The sequence below is a fragment of the Odontesthes bonariensis genome, chromosome 15, assembly GCF_027942865.1.
Source record: "Odontesthes bonariensis isolate fOdoBon6 chromosome 15, fOdoBon6.hap1, whole genome shotgun sequence".
Taxonomy (NCBI): domain Eukaryota; kingdom Metazoa; phylum Chordata; class Actinopteri; order Atheriniformes; family Atherinopsidae; genus Odontesthes; species Odontesthes bonariensis.
The window spans coordinates 19026318-19042629 of record NC_134520.1 but is presented as its reverse complement, the minus strand read 5'-3'; the positions used below and the strand labels follow the sequence as shown (position 1 = coordinate 19042629).

Below are 16312 nucleotides of genomic sequence, written 5' to 3'. Positions count from 1 at the left end.
AGAAAAATTAGGCTTATTTGAGACTTTTGGAGGTAAAGCATCCTGAGTTGGATCTAGTTATAACTAAAATTGCAGTCGTCTACAGTTAGAGGGAAAATAAGATAGTTAATCACAGTGGCTAATTAAAATGTTGGTAATAAGAAAGGGTTGCATTCGAATATAATGTCGATCCATCCAGGTGACAAGTCCATCAAAGAGCAAACACTGAGACAAACAACCACGCACAAGATTGGTGGACTGAAAGCTGGAGGGGTGGCAGTCCTCCTTGCCATGGCCGAGGTGCAAGGCATGCTACCCCCATGCTCCCCGCTGTGATTGGCTGCCCAGTATATGGCATCTGTCTCCATGAGTGTGTGACCCTGTGCATGTGTGTGTTCAACAGGTGCCAACCTGGATGGGTCAAATGCGGAGTGTAATTTCGTGACTAACATGACAATACAATAATCTTGATCTTAATCACTGTAAAGCATATATATCAGTGTTGTAAGTTTATATAAATATAACGTATGTGATGTATTTTTGTGAACTTTTATTCTGTTGCTTTGTAGTTAGAATGCCCTCTTCTGGTGATGTATTACCAATACAAGACAGGCCAGCAAAGTCATCGACCCTATAGAAAGATCTTGTATATAGTTTATGGTGCAGACAGACTACATTCAGGTTCATATGGATTGCTCAGATCAAACTGAGAAAAAAATTGTATCAAAGATTTGATGGTAATTGTGTTGTTTACTAATGTAACATCTATACGGCTTGAAATACACTGCTAAGTTCCAAACACAATCATTTCAGACAAAACACATCTGTACCAAAAACATCTCTGGAAACATGACAGCAAAACAGAAAACATGGCAACAAATCACACGATATAACATTTCAAGAGGAATTTTGTTACAATTCTTCAACTTGACATTTTTTTTCATGTTGTGCTTTCAAAATATTGTTTTCTTTTGTTTAGATGTTGCATTTACTGAAATGTTGTGTATTAAAAATGTTAGTTTTTGTCTTGTGAGTTTGCCTCTGAAATGCTTTGTTTTGTTGTTGTGTTTTGCACCTCAGGGCCCCCAGTAATTTTCAGCTGTATTGTACAGTCAAAAACATTTGTTGGAAATGCTTTGAAAAATAGATCAAATGTGATCATCATAGTAATTGATATAGTTACATTGTACGTTTTACCTGTAACTAGTAATCTGTGAGTTCAGGCAACAACTCCAACTGCCCTCACATGGGTACAGACTTGAAAGTGGATCTGATGCGCCCTCTATGTTTGACACTTGATACAACAATAAAACTAAGGACACAACTTATTTGTTCACATTTAAGCGCTTAATAAAGTTTAAAACGCATTGAATTCACTACATTATTTCCAACAGGACTCGTATAGCTGACTTAGTCACAGTTTTCGACCTGGAACTATTGGTTATGATCTGTCAACCGGAAGACTTTCATCGTTATATATCACTTTAATTGAAATTGGAAAATAATAAATGTTCCCCTCTGGAGTCAGATGCTATTTAAAGCATCTGACTCCAGATGATTTTTTTAAACAGCATTACTGTTTAAAAAAATCAAATGAAAAATTACAAGTGAAAAACTTCCACTTGCAACACTTGAGGCATTTCCGTGTTTTGATTTGAGTGGTGTACGTCACGAAAAGTCCCACAATGCAATGTCATGTACGCCTTAGCCAAACTGAATTACAATAACTAGCAGAAATCGTAGAGTAAATATGATTTAATATATCGGGTAGGCTCCTCTGAACTCCGTGTTGCTTCTGGTGTTTGTGTGTGGCGGTGGTAGGGATCGGCTGGTTCGTTGGAGGTATGTTGTCTGTGCATTTAGGAGTAGATTAGCTTGTAGCGACGTTTGCTAGCGCAGTTATCTGCATCTGGGTGTTTAAAGTAAACATAGCAAGAGCGAAGACAATTTGACAAAACAGCTGCGGAAAAGCGTCTGTAAGTGTGAAAATATTCTTTAAACACCGTGACAAATAATCAGAGTACATTAAACCGACACTGGTCTGTTTCAACTCTGAATTTAAGATGGTATTGAAAACATGACAGACTGTTACAGAACAGTTATTTGCTGAACATTTTTTATTGTGTACGAGGCAGAAATTGCAGGCGACCTTTAAAAGTGCAGTTTCTTCAAAATCTATCTTATGTTGTTTTATCCTGTCAACGACAAGCTAAGTTAATTCAAAATCTAATTCCCTGATATTAAGACATTAGGATGACACCATTTATTTTTTTTTTTGTCTATCTATAACACTGACAGGAATAGTTTAAATTTCGCTAAGTCAGTCACTGAATAAAAATGACGGACTGACATTGACTGTATTGCCTACAAAAAAAGGAACAAAATAATAATAAATGCGAATTTTTGGATTACTTTAACAAATGTAGCCACAGTTTTTCTCTTTAAACATCTCAAAGCTTTTTCCTGTGCCTATACAAGGCTTTATACATAGTCAGCATTTACAGCTGATCAACTCAAACAACTTACAGAGACAGTGCTACCACATATTATGGCAACTTTTTGTGTGTCTGTCAGGTCTGTCTTCCCAGCCTGTGGCGGTGTGCTGGGGGTCTAGGATGGATCCTGAATATGAACATCGGCTGCTCCGCCAGATCAACATTCAGAATGATAACTTGAGCCCTGTTGTGAGTCGATAATGTTCTTTTTTCCTCTGTCTTCCTGATGCTCCTCATCATCATTGAATATGTGACAGTATCCATTGACATAATAAGTTAAGGCTTATGAAAATGTGTCGATGTTGCAGAAGCTGCCACCGAGTCTGCACAGTTGGACACTCACCGGCTCCCCGTTGTCCTCACCCAGTAAGCTTGGGGACAGATTTATTCCAACCAGAGCTGGAGCCAGTTGGAACATCAACTTCCACAGAATCAATGTATGAACCTGTCGAATGTGAATTGTTTAGCAGTATGTCTGGGGTTTTCTAAGAGAGTAGCATCTACAGCACAAGTCACTGTTTGGACACACAAAGTCAAATATGTGAAATTTTAGATTCTTCAGCGTGGCAAAGTTTCCATTCTCCGGACCAGCTTGTCACCTGGATTTTTATTAATGGTCTTTAAAGAGTTTTGTTAGTACAGTACAGTATGCTGGGAACTTTTGTTGCCTCTCCTTCAATCAGCTGCAACGTAACCCAAAATGTCTCGGTTTGATGTAGGTCAGGAGAACTTGGTGGACAGTTTGTCTGATAGACCACTTTCCTTTCATGGCAGATTTCCATTGAACAACCTGGAAGTGTTTATGACTCTTGTTCACGTGTTGATTAATATGCAGAAAAATATGTTAGGTCAGCTGGCCAAATAGCTTTTAGCTTTCAGACGGAATCAAAAACAATATTTAAGATATAATAACTTTTTTTTTTTCAAAGCTGCAGGCACATGTTGTTCCAGTGTTCACTTCCCTTATTTGATTTCTTGTTTTCTTCAATCTTTATATGGTGCAAAGTGGGCGTAACCAATATAGCCACAGTCACCAAATTCATTAGTTATATATATATTTTTTTATTTGACAGTTTTCAATCTCCAGAGTCTTGGTCCAGAGTGTAAAAAGTGGTACAAAAGGGTAAATCAGCTTCAACAAGTCTGACTACTTTTGTCTGTGATTTCCAAAGTTGTTTGTAAAGTCTATATGTTGGAGTGTGTCTGGGTGCAGCTCTGTGAGAAAAGTAGGCCTCAGTTCAACAACGGTATTTGCTCTATATGAATTTTTTTCATTTTTTTTTTTTAATTAGGAAAATGAGAAGTCACCAAGTCAGAACAGAAAAACAAAGGATGCCTCTTCAGATAATACCAAAGGTAAACAACTTTTTGAGATTCTTACTTTGGTAGTTCTGTGACCTAAGTTCCGTACCGTGAAGCAGGTTCAACACAACCAAGGTATGTTCAGGTGATCTGGTTTAACAATGGAGATCTGAGTAAGCGGTTCTACGGCACTGGTTGTCAGCTTGTTAAGTCTGCCCAGGTGTGCTCATCCGATTAGGTGGAGATGGCCGCAGCTGACCAGTCGCAATCTAAAATTCGAGCAGACTGAAAAGCAACATGGCTGCGGCAGCCAAAACCGGAAAGAAAGCTAATCATTATCACTGCTAAGTCATTAAAGAAATAGAAGATTCCTCTGATTTGTGTGTCTGCATTTTGTTCATTGAATTTAAAGCAGGTGTATTCCTGCAGTACGTGAGAAAGTTTCAGTCTTATCCTGTCAGATGTAACTCTTGCTGTTTTAAAAGGCATAAAAGCAATTCAGACCAGTGGGCTTTTTGTAAACGTCAGAGTTCCTTTCCTTTTCTAAAATACTGAACATCATTTTAGTTATCGTGTCATTTTTACATTTTTTTATTAGTTTTTAAAACACTTCATAAGATGTATGTGCATATGAATACAGACATCATTTGGTGCACTTTTTCAAATTTGATACACTGCTCACTCATAGAAAGTCTGTTAAAAGAGGCAACAAAATATTTAGTATTTTAGTTATGATTATGATAAAGTAATTAATGGTAGTTGCAAACCCTTAAGCAGGAACAAGCTTTAGAGGAATCTGCCTCTCTAGACTACCTAAGTGTTCCCTTTGGCTGACACATCTCTTATAAAGATGCTTCCCAGTAAAAGTCGAACAGCGCGATCGGTCTTTCACTCAGTCAGAGAGAGGCTTTCTCACTGTTCACGCACCAACTTCTCCTTCATTTCCAAACAGAATTGATAAGTTTGGAGGTGACGCTTTTAAATGTGTTGATCTCTTATCTGAAAACCTAACCTGCTCCAGAGTTGGTATGGCTTCCTTTTTAAAGTTTCCAGCATAAGTTGCCACGGTGATACAACCTGGTAAGAAGTGAACCTACTTTGTGATACTGAACCTGAAGTTACCTCACTAAGCCACTTATCCGGCTTCATAGTACAGGCCCCCACTTATGTGCATCTAGTCCTTTCATGGCTGTTTGTGCTGTCTCCTGAGTCAAAAGATACTGTTGTGCTTGTAGCGGACGGGCTGGCCTACTCTGCTTTACTGAAGAATGAGCTGCTGGGAGCAGGAATAGAGAAGATCCAGGACCCTCAGACGGAGGACAGACGTCTACTGCCATCAACGCCCGAGACGAGGAGTCTCTTCACTGTACGAGTATTTTGTGTTATACTCCTTTTAGACTGAATATAGAAACCAATGATGCGTTATTTTTTAGAACGTAGACATAATGTATGCAGGTGGAATCTGGAGTGAGGATACAAACAAAATCAACCAGTTTAAGTTTTTTTTTCTTTAATGATTGGATTATTTCTAGCGAAGCTGATAAGAACATTTTTTTTTCTTCTTATGTGTTGAGCAGTATTCACTCAACAGCAAAAGGTCATCACCTGACGACAGCACCAACATCTCTCCCTACTCTCTATCACCTGTGAGCAATAAAAGGTAGACAACCTTTTATTATATATTTTTAGTTTTCTGATCATGTTGTCATTGAACCCTGGAAAAAAAACAAAACAACAACGCTTAAATAAAAATTCCTGCATTGCAGTCAGAAATTGTTGCGTTCACCAAGGAAGCCAACTCGAAAGATATCCAAGATCCCCTTTAAAGTCCTGGATGCTCCAGAGCTGCAGGATGACTTTTACCTCAACCTGGTGGACTGGTCGTCCCTGAACGTGCTGAGCGTCGGGCTGGGCACATGTGTTTACCTTTGGAGTGCCTGCACCAGCCAGGTATTGCAGGATGTGTTTGTGTCTGTCATGGTATGGTTCTCTTACCTGGCAGGAGTAGTTGACCCGTGCGCTTGAACGATGTTCTCCTCAGGTGACGAGGCTGTGCGATTTATCTGTGGAGGGAGACTCGGTCACATCCGTTGGATGGTCTGAAAGGGTGGGTCTAAGCAGCATACAGAAAACTGCGATGGTGAATTTTCATTTGAGTTGGGGTTTTTTTTGTTGTTTTTTTTACTGAAAAAGTGGCTTTGTGTCTTCAGGGAAATCTTGTGGCTGTGGGGACGCATAAAGGCTATGTTCAGATCTGGGATGCCGGTGCTGGCAAAAAGCTCTTTGTGCTGGAAGGGCATACAGCCAGAGTCGGTGAGAAGTGGGCTGTGAATTGAAGCATTAAACCTTGAAAATGATTCTCAAAAACTTGACCCCACAAACATTAAATCTTACGCTGTTCATAGGAGCGTTGGCGTGGAACGCAGACCAGTTGTCTTCGGGAAGCCGTGATCGTATGATTCTTCAAAGAGACATCCGGACGCCTCCGCTGCAGTCAGAGAGACGGCTACAGGGACACAGACAGGAAGTGTGTGGCTTGAAGTGGAGCACTGACCATCAGCTGCTTGCTTCGGGCGGCAACGACAATAAGGTATTTATCTTTGTAGAACCTGTCACTGTGTTTGTTGGCTCACTGTGTTCCTTAACCCGGGGGGGGGGGGTGGGTTTATGCTCTCAGCTGCTGGTGTGGAACCACTCGTCGCTGAGCCCTGTGCAGACATACACGGATCACCTGGCTGCAGTAAAAGCCATCGCCTGGTCCCCTCATCAACACGGCCTCCTGGCCTCCGGTGGCGGCACTGCTGACCGCTGCATTCGATTTTGGAATACCCTGACATCGCAGCCGCTGCAGTGTATGGACACCGGCTCACAGGTCTGCAACCTGGCCTGGTCCAAACATGCTAATGAGCTGGTAAGTGACTCCATATTCCCCGCCGTGGGCAACTGATTTAAAATGATTCAATACCTAATCTCCATCTAGTATATTCACCTAATTCAGTATGCAGTTCAGTATAAAAAGCACCAACACTTGCTCTATTTTCTTGCAGGTAAGCACACACGGATACTCTCAGAACCAGATCTTGGTGTGGAAATATCCAGCTCTCACTCAGGTGGCCAAGCTCACAGGACATTCCTACAGAGTGCTCTACCTGGTCAGTGTGTGTGTGTGTGTTTTTTTTTTTTTTTTTTGCTGTAGGTCACATTTGCCAGAACAGCAGGCAAACTCATGATTTAAGCTTTTTTTCTCTTCAACTATTAGGCCATGTCCCCAGACGGTGAAGCAATAGTCACAGGTGCCGGAGACGAGACCCTGCGTTTCTGGAATGTTTTCAGTAAAACACGTTCAACAAAGGTGAGAAAAAAGCTCTGCAGCATTCTGTGGCTACACACACGCTCTCATGTCTGCAAAATCATTAACAAAGACTTTTTTTTTTTTTTTTTTGCAGGAATCTGTGTCCGTTTTAAATCTCTTTACCAGGATACGGTAACAGTTTACAAATTAAAAAAAAAAAAAAAAGACTCAAGTGTGATCCAATGGATAGATCACAAACACGGTGCTAAACACATAAAGTACAAAGGACATGAAAGTGAAATGAACGGAGCAATTTTTTGGGGGAAATTTGTATTCACTTGTCGGCCCTGATTATGATTGTATACTTTTTTTTTTTTTAAACTTTGAAATTGAGCCAAAAGTGGCTTGATTTCTTCTTCTTTTTTGTATTCCCAACTCAACAAATTGTAAGCCTTTCTTAAAGACATTGTGATACCATTTTCATTGTAGATGCATCTGAGATGTTGACATCACGTTTTCTTTTTCTTTTTTTGTGTATATTGTGTCTAAATTATTTAACGCACTTGTTACATGATAAACCTTTCAGAGATTTGATAATAACCCGTTTACAGTTTGGAGATTCTGTGGAGACGAATGCCATATCGCGTCATGACTAAAATAGGAAAAACTAAACACAGTGATTGCAGTGAAACTTTAGAGACTTTTGTGAGTGGCTGGCTGGGAAAATGCTCCTCTACTTGTGTTTCCATAAAGTCTAATGCTGAGCATTTAGACATATAATGTTGGTGATTCTTTGAAGCATCAATAAATAAAAGATGGAAGAACAGAACACCCAGTGTCCAACCTGACGCACATTTGATTTTTTTAAATGACATGTTTTGTTCTGGTTTTTTTTATTGATTGATTGGCTCTATAACATTGCATCTTTTACATTTTTCAGCTTGAGAACTATAGAATCATATTGCTAAACTAATCGTTTAACACCCAGGTGCCTGTCTATGAGGAAAACAGATTAATCTAGTACTTACATGTACGTTATAAGTGTTTTACTGTTTCTGTTTTGCTCATTAATGAATGAAGGCAAAGTTGATTAGATTCATGCATAAGATTGTGGGCACTAATTTTGTATTTGAGCTTACTACCTAATTTCAAGCACCAGAAGATATGTGACAATGTGCAGATACTACTGGCCAATTTTTGGATCAACTAAATATAGCCTAGTATTCTATACATGTAACTGTTTACGATACAGGACGTGTATCCCTTCCCCTCTCAAAGCACCGCTTCACGGTGTTTTAGTCATGTTCAAGTTCTCATGTCTGAACAATCTGAACTTAACTCTAAACTCTGACCAAATTCTTCTAATCAGATGGAGGAGCTTCATTACTAATGGCACATCCATTTTACTGTCTGTATCCATGACAACAACCGATGGCAAACAGTGGCGGCGCTATCTCGACGGGTACGCCGACCGGAAGCTCTGTGAGCGAGCGGGAACTTGGAAAGTATGGCTATTTCAGACAGAATTGACTGTTGACTAGCATGCATTTTGTTTATTAAAGATGTATCCGCAGAGCAGAGCAGAGTAAGTTAAACGACCCTAAACGGTTTGCGGCTCAAGCACAATACTTACCACTTGGCAACATTTTTAGCCCGTTGTCCTTGCTAGCTTTAGCTAGCTCACTTTAAATTATTTTTCTATTAGTATGGCGGATAAAAACCTGGTGAAGGAGTTGAAACGATGGGCGACAGAGGAGTTTGGTTTGCCCCTGGACAGTCTGCCAAATGACAACTACTTTAAAACGTGAGTACATATAATTTAGATTTTTACGACATCAAACGTAAAGATAATCGTTTTGTGTAACGCAGCAGCATTAAACTAATGCTGTTCATTTGTTTCCCAGGCTCTGTGTTGGGACTAGGAAGTCAATTTGGAAGTACATAATCCAACACGTTTTTCAACATAGGTCAGAGTTTCTGTTGTTTTACTGATCGATCGCTGACTTTTGGCCGTAGTACGATTAATTTCTTCTTCGTTCTCTCAGCAGTATCTGAGCATCTTATTTATTTATTTTTTTAGGAATGTGAGGATCATGCGTGGAAATCTTCAATGGTATCCTTTATGAGTATTTTGAATGCGGTAGATATAAGATACAATTGAATTCAATTCTGTCACTCAAGCAGGAGGGTTACTATCTACCTAAAGACACAAATCAGCCTGCATATTTAATATTTTAGTCACTGGACATTGTCACCACCACCCCTGCTTGGACTGATACCAGCCCTGTCATTACAGGAATGGCATGCATACACTGTGTGTGTTTTGGGGATGTCAGCGATGTCCTGCCATATCATGCATTCCACTCACTCTGTCTCAATGATGGTGGTCACTACTAGTTAGCATTTGCTGTCCTATAAATGTGCTCATGTTATTATCCAGTCATTTCCTTGACATTATGATCTCCAAGGTACAAAGTACTCCAAGACAAAGAGGTAAACTACAACTTTTTTCCCCTCCCCAGCAGTTATAATACATTATACACACAGTAAAATGAAAGTCTGAGCATGCGTTTGCATGTTGCAGGCGAAGCAGGCTGAGGGCCAGAGTGAGGCTGCAAAGCGAAGAGAGCTTCAAAAGAAGATGGAGCAGCTGAGAGCCGAAATCAGTCACCTGGACTCTCAGATCAGTGGAACAGAGGAACAACTCGCCACCCAAGGTTTGTCCATCTCATGTTGTGTGGACAATTGTGTGGGAATAACCACACAATTTGATTTCAAAACCTGGACAATGGTCAATTCTGGCTGTTGAAAACAGGTTGAGGTAGAAATACAGCTCATTTCTGCAGTTTTCTGCATTTTCATTTTAGGGGTGTTTTGAAATGCCGGTGTTTTCTATTGTCACTATCATACAGAGCGATCGATCAGTCATGTGTGGGCCCAAGTGGAGGACAACCGGCGCAGAGAGCTGCTTCTTCGGGCGTTCAGACAACACTGCAGCCTGGGCCGTAAGGTGCTCTCTGGTGACACGAGTAAAATCGGTGGCCACTGCCAGGTTATGGATCAGATGGCAAGGTAAGTAAACAAAAAACACATCTGTTTTACCTGTAAGTCACACAACAAGTATTGTAATGCAGTTTATTAAAATAAGTATCAGATACTCTTCATTTCTGTGTGTGTGCGTGCGCCTTGTAGGAAAGCAGAGGTTGAGGTGCTGTTTGATGATGAGCCTTCCAGCTGTAAAGATGATGACAACCTCAACTCCAAGGCAGCAGCAGAGGCACAAGTCTTGGTAAGAGCTGCCTACGTCTGCTCTGTATATTACCGAGTTGAGTCGATGACGTTCCTACCACGGTATCAGCAAAGATTAATGCCTTCAATTTGTTAAGATGTAATCAGAGAGCATAAAAAAACAAACATACTTGCCTGATTTATTTATGTATTTTTTTCCCCTTTGCCATCCATTTACAATTCTGTAAAATTTGGAAGAAAATGAGAATTGAGGTGAATGAGAGTGTTCACCTAAATCTGAGATCAAATGCCGACCAGTGTACATCTGGAGCTTATTTAAGGAAGTCACGCAATAATCTCTTATTTGTCTGGCAGCGTGAGTTAAGAGAACTGTGTGCGGACAGGATCCACTTCTATCAGGCACTACAAGAGAGCGAACTCAAAGTGCAGCACTCTGCAGCTGAACAGTAAGGCCTGCAATGGAAACACTGTTTGTCAGATTTGACCCCTTTTATGTATTTATCTTTAAAATCAAATTTTTTAGTTACTCACTAAATTGTCGTTCCCCCTTCACAGTATGACCAGTAAGCAGAGAACCGCCGTGTTTCATTACTGGCTGAGTACCGCTGAGGTGGGTGTATTTTCCATAAGACTCCCCAAACTGTTTTTGTACTTGTTTAAACTTTCAGTTGATATGCTGTTGCTTATCTTGTCATCAGAAAGTGTTGGGCGATTACCCACCAAACCATGTTCTCTCAGCACTGCAGTATTTAGCTTCGGGAGAGCAGAAGGAGCTAGAAGAGAAATTAGCTGCTCTGGATTTGACACAGGATGTGACGGCTTTGCGGTAGGGCATCCTTTACATGTTTGGGATGCTCTCTTAAGTCATGTCGCGAGAGAATATTTGATCACAGAGTTCTCATGACGACGTTCCTCGCAGGTTCCGATATGAAAGCAATCACCTACTGGATATCTCGGCAGAGGAGGATGATGAGTTACTGCCTGTCAAGACCCTCTTAGAGGTGATACGCTTTCATTCAAACAATCACATTAAAAGAAAAAAAATTTTAAAAAATGTATTTATGGAATGATGTGTTTTTGTTGTTCCAGGATGCTTGGAAAGAGGTTCAGCAGAGTTTTGTTGAGTTGACCCGGACTCGCTCCAGAGTCCAGCAGCTCAAAAAGCAGCTGCAGGCTCGTAAGGAGGAGGCTGAGCACGAGGTCTCCGGTTGTGCAGATGAGTTCCACAATGATACCATGGCGCTGTGGGTTTACTTACATTACCGGCTCTTGCTTTAAGCATGTCACTGTTTTTATTCAAGGAATACTTCAGCATTTTTCAGGTTTTTGATCATATCTTTTGCATACTTTTTTCACACAGCTAGGTCATGTCTTCGTTTTGGGCAGAACATGTTTCCATTACCTGTGTGTCTTTTTTAAAAATATATGAACTTTGGTTTGTTATTAGTTCAGCACTCGAGGTAGAACTAGAGTGTGTGATGCAGGCAGCAGCCCGGGATTATATCAGAGACCGCTGTATCCAACTCGACCAACATAACAGAAGTCGGCAGGAAGCGCTAAGAAGTCTGCGCAGCCAGTGGCAGAGTGTTTTAGACTTCAGAAAACTAGTGGTGAGAACAGATGGATAATACATCACTCTTTTATTGTTGCAGGTCTTTTGTTTGGATGAAACTGTTTCTGGATTTATGAACTACAATATATCTATTGAATAACTATTACTAAATGTGGTCTGTGGGATCGGGGCTTTGGAGGTGGAGCTCTCATAAAGCCTGCTGTATTTTTACGTGTCTGTAGGTTCTCAGACAAGAGCATATCAGAGGTCTGATTAAGGGAAACTCAACAGCCAAGACACATCTGATTCATCTTCATAAAGAGGTCTGGGTGAATTTATGCTTTTTTTATTTTTTATTTTTTATCTTTATATCAATGCAGCTTCAACCCGTTCTTTTTCTTTCAGTTGCAGGAGTTCATCGAGGACGAGCTCGTGTCGCAGTTTGAAGACGTCGTCACTGCCGCAAACAGTTTACGGAACTCTGTTTCCAAAGAGGCCAAACAGTTTGGAACGGTTTCGCTTCTCTCTCTGGACCGCAGAACTATCGATGGGTGAGAGCATGTTTCTCGATGGGGTGAATCCCTTTCGATTTTGTATGTAACCAAAAGGATGACCACCCAAATTAAACTACCTTTACTTCCTGGGGAAAAAAATGAAGTATATTTGACATTAAATTGGAGAACGTGACACAATCACAGGAAGAAACAAATTCAGCAATTGTATTCTTTAAAGCGATGACAAATGTTGATGATTTTTTTCTGCTCTGCTGTTTCAGAATGCAAAGAGTTCCTGCATCATGGTTGTCCATCCATCGACTGCAGTCCCCGAGCTTCGGCAGCTTGTGTCAGAGCCTGGCATTCCCTCTGTACAAGGTAACCATGCAATGTTGTGTAGTCGGCTGTAACAAATGGAAGGAAATGGCAAACGGAACAATCCCTTCATCGTCTTCATGTAGATCTTACAGGTCTTACAGTACATTAAAGTGTCTAATCCTAAAGGCACTGAATGATGCAGGAAAAAGGAAATAATCTTAATATGGAGAATAATAATGATAGATATAGTAAGATACGAGCGGTTATATTTAGAAACAGCAATGAGATGCTGTCACTCTTCAGAGCAAAAACCTCCATAGATTTATTTATTTGAAGTAGATCACACAAGAAAAGATTTCGAAATTGAAAATTATTTATAGTAAAAGTGTATCAAAATGGATAACTGCCTCCACCGTTAAAATGGTGGTCATGGTAGAAATGTTGGCTGCAAAAACTGTCACGTGTTCTGCTTTAACATCACATACGACAAGTTATCTTGTGTCGTTTATGGTTTGTATGGTGTGAAAGGGTGTGCCGTGTTGTTGTTAGTCTTTCTAATTGAAGTAATAACTTTTTTTGGGGGGATAGTCGTTTGTCTTAATAACGACTGCTCTTAACGGTGGATAGGAGTGTCAACAGATGGTCTTAAATTTCCACACTTTTCCAAATCAGCACGTGACTTCATGGACATGTGTTTATGGCATCTTGTTTATTTTATTTTTATAGGTTAGACGCACTATGTCCTATAGTTCTTGACTTCAGTTACAGGTGGACAGCCTTTGAATCGCTGCCTGTAATTATTAAAGTAACATGGTGGGAATCATTTTAGGATTGTTGATGTGGAAGTAAGTACAGGGTAGTACTGTAGCTGTAGTTGTGGAACGTTGTCGATGTTATTCGAGCCGTTGGCAGAGTCTAAGAATGAATCTGATCGTCGTATTAAGTGTATGTGTGTTTAATGAAACGCACAAATTATAATAGCCTGTTTTGCTAAATTGTGTTTCACTGCATATAGTTTAATTCAACCAATAAGTTTGTGGTTGATGATAAAAAATATAGAAAACAGGAATAAGATCCAAACTTTATTGCTCTTTTTGCAGGGCTCTGGGTGATTTCCAGATGCTCTTAGTTCCGCCGTGTCTAAAGTTTATGAGTTACTTTGCCCACTAAGATGTTGGCTGCCTGCACTCACTTATAGGGGCCTCCTTGCTTTTTAAGGCTGCAGTTTTTATTTAAATGGATTCCAACAATTTTTACTTTTCTTCTATATGTTTGCACGTCATTTAACAGAACTTCCTCTTTGTGTTTCTCTGACTTTGATGGAAACTGACTTTATTCATCCTTACACTTTAGGCTCCAGAAGAGCTGTGTTCCCAGTCTCGATCCCAGCAGCTTGAGTTGCGTTTTCTCCGTCAGCTGCTGCACCTTTACTCCGCCACTCTGCAGAGGGTGCAGAAGGAAGCGGAACGGCTTCACGCATCTGATCAAAAAGGTATTCAGGCGAACTAGTCGGGAAATGCTTTTGTTGTGCTTAAACCGGACAGCAAAAACAATACTAGTAACAACAAAATTCTATCTACCAATGCTACTTTTTCCCAGCTCTGCTGTCCAGAGTCATGGAGGAGGATCAGAACCTTCTGAAGTCTTTGCTCCCAAGAGCCAGAAGCCTCACTCACCGCTGTGCACAAGGCCTTTCTTATGGAGACCAAGTCAAGACCGCCATCTCATACTGGTGAGGCGCATTTCTGATATAGATCTTCTTATTCCAATTTAGCTGTCTTTCAAAAGTGTCAGTAAAAGATTTTTTTTAAACTATCTGGGTGAATTGTTTTATAGTTGTTGGGTTTTTTGTCAACATATTAACCACATGACACACTTTGCATTCTAACGCAGTATGAAGTGTGCTGGTTACCTAAACCACATGTGACAGTTCATCACTCAGTCAGCATTTTCTTAATAACAGGCGATTTTTTTTTTTCTTTTTTTTTTTTTTATTATTTTTTTTCCCCCTAAGAACTTCTTCGTTTGTACTGCAGTGCAAACAATTACTGACAAAACTTCAGTATGTAAAAGTAGCTGCAGAAAGGAGTGTTTACACAAACTTCCTGTTAATTGGATACAAGAAAATATTTTGAAGGATGTCTTAATTCCTAAAATGCACTCGGAGAGGAGGCTTGTTGTGTTGCTATAAACCAGGATACAGCAGTGTATCCTTAGCAGATTAATCCTACACTTTGAATTGAATTCAAAGTAAATATCCCCTTTTATTGTACTAATTTAAGTGTTATATTGCAGTTAACTATTGGGTAGAAAAGCTACCTGTGTTACACCTCATACACAGTTGGCATCTGCCTGAGTCGAGTGGAGGAATTAGAGTGTGTGCAAATTGTGAAATGAGAAAAGGATGCGGTTTTTGGTTTTCAGGATAGGTGACGACTTAAAACAGTTCAGAGCAGCTTAAAGGTAGGGTAGGAGATCCTGGATTTTGAGTCCAGCGAAGCTGCATTTTGAAAATACACAGGTAAAAAGTCCCAACCCTTTTCTTCACTTTTCCCCCGAAGGCACGCCTCTAGAGTACATGAACGCGCACGAGCACGAAGGTGCACGAGCGCTGTTCTGACAGCAAGCATCGATCGTTGCCGTATTTAGTTTATGCTAACTATACGTTTAATAATGCTAGGTGCTAGCCAAGCTGGCTCTAGTTTAGCTTCCTGCCAAGCTTCGTTCACGGAGCAGGGTACGCGCACAGGGGGGGAGGAGGGGGAGGGAGGAGCAGATTGCAGTTTGATAGACGGCATCAGTATCCAATCATTGTGAACGGTCCGTTCACAATGATTGGATACTGTTTTTCCTAGATTGTACGTTCTAGAGGCCACTAAAACTTTTCATATTTGTGACAAAACTTTTAATTAATTGGTTGCAATGGGGGTGTGAAGAGTATTTCAAGCAATATGTAAAAAAATGTTCCAGAAAAAGATCCCCTACCCTGCCTTTAATGCCATTTTGATTTCTATTTCACTCAAACTGGTAGCTTTTTTTTTGCACTGTTTTTATTTTTCTAATTATTTTTCTCTCCTGTTTTGTGTGTTTTCATACGTGTAGGTGGGATAAACCAGCCCAGCATGTCCTGCCTCAGCTCGGTAAAGGAGGACTGACTTTCCAGCAGTGGCTCCAGAGGTGGAAACTGGCTGCCAAAGCCTCTTAGTGAACATATCGGTTTCAAAATATAGCAGATCACTTTGAGCACCTTCCAGTTGGAAAAAAGGACTACACTGGTATAGTTTGGGAAATGGAAGGAAATTTATGTTGAAAAATCATTAATAAAGCAATATAAATGAAAAATATCCGTTCGTGTCTTCCTTGAAATGCTCCCTCAACAACAACGTACAGTTCTGCTGTATTAAACTGTCCTCTATAGGAAACGAGCTGCAAATCCACGCCGCATTTGGTCATATGATCCTTGTATGAGGTGTATACCAACAGACCGTCCGTCATTGATAGTGTAGTTATGCGTACAGCGGGAAGTATATTGCTGCCGTTTAACATAGAGCAACATTGTTCCTTTGTAGCAGTGAAGGGGGAGTGGAGCAATCTGATTCTTGTGAACTCAGCTCCTCCCACCACTGCGGCT

The 16312-nt window shown here is 40.4% G+C and overlaps 2 protein-coding genes across 3 annotated transcripts; both read left to right on the top strand.

The window, feature by feature from the left end:
* Window positions 1-1641: 1641 nt before the first annotated feature.
* Window positions 1642-7897, top strand: LOC142400463 (fizzy-related protein homolog). The gene is made up of 14 exons (XM_075485355.1): window positions 1642-1821; window positions 2554-2663; window positions 2783-2911; window positions 3767-3830; window positions 5012-5142; window positions 5354-5436; window positions 5543-5726; window positions 5818-5883; window positions 5987-6089; window positions 6182-6366; window positions 6454-6687; window positions 6824-6928; window positions 7036-7128; window positions 7223-7897. Exons 2-14 carry the CDS (start codon window positions 2595-2597, stop codon window positions 7262-7264), a joined length of 1488 nt encoding a protein of 495 aa, XP_075341470.1. The 5' UTR covers window positions 1642-1821; window positions 2554-2594; the 3' UTR covers window positions 7265-7897.
* Window positions 7898-8326: 429 nt separating this feature from the next.
* On the top strand, window positions 8327-16002 carry haus5 (HAUS augmin-like complex, subunit 5). Of its 2 annotated transcripts, none has more exons than XM_075484361.1 (20): window positions 8327-8573; window positions 8774-8872; window positions 8973-9035; window positions 9149-9181; window positions 9537-9561; window positions 9653-9785; window positions 9981-10140; window positions 10261-10357; window positions 10672-10763; window positions 10873-10927; window positions 11016-11143; window positions 11237-11318; window positions 11407-11561; window positions 11765-11927; window positions 12112-12192; window positions 12275-12420; window positions 12645-12741; window positions 14035-14173; window positions 14281-14413; window positions 15784-16002. In XM_075484361.1, exons 1-20 carry the CDS (start codon window positions 8500-8502, stop codon window positions 15884-15886), a joined length of 2058 nt encoding a protein of 685 aa, XP_075340476.1. In that variant the 5' UTR covers window positions 8327-8499; the 3' UTR covers window positions 15887-16002. The 2 variants fall into 2 exon arrangements, with proteins under 2 accessions (XP_075340476.1, XP_075340477.1); XM_075484362.1 differs by having other exon boundaries at window positions 8507-8653.
* Window positions 16003-16312: the final 310 nt, after the last annotated feature.

Excerpts from the sequence above, each read along its gene's own strand:
- LOC142400463 (XM_075485355.1), top strand. The coding sequence starts at position 2,595 with ATGGATCCTGAATATGAACATCGGCTGCTCCGCCAGATCAACATTCAG. Across the intron at positions 3,831-5,011 it reads CTCTTCAGATAATACCAAAG|CGGACGGGCTGGCCTACTCT; the intron begins GTAAACAACTTT and ends TTGTGCTTGTAG. Across the intron at positions 7,129-7,222 it reads GTAAAACACGTTCAACAAAG|GAATCTGTGTCCGTTTTAAA; the intron begins GTGAGAAAAAAG and ends TTTTTTTTGCAG.
- haus5 (XM_075484361.1), top strand. The coding sequence starts at position 8,500 with ATGGCAAACAGTGGCGGCGCTATCTCGACGGGTACGCCGACCGGAAGC. Across the intron at positions 10,764-10,872 it reads CAGCACTCTGCAGCTGAACA|TATGACCAGTAAGCAGAGAA; the intron begins GTAAGGCCTGCA and ends CCCCCTTCACAG. Across the intron at positions 12,193-12,274 it reads TGATTCATCTTCATAAAGAG|TTGCAGGAGTTCATCGAGGA; the intron begins GTCTGGGTGAAT and ends TTTTTCTTTCAG.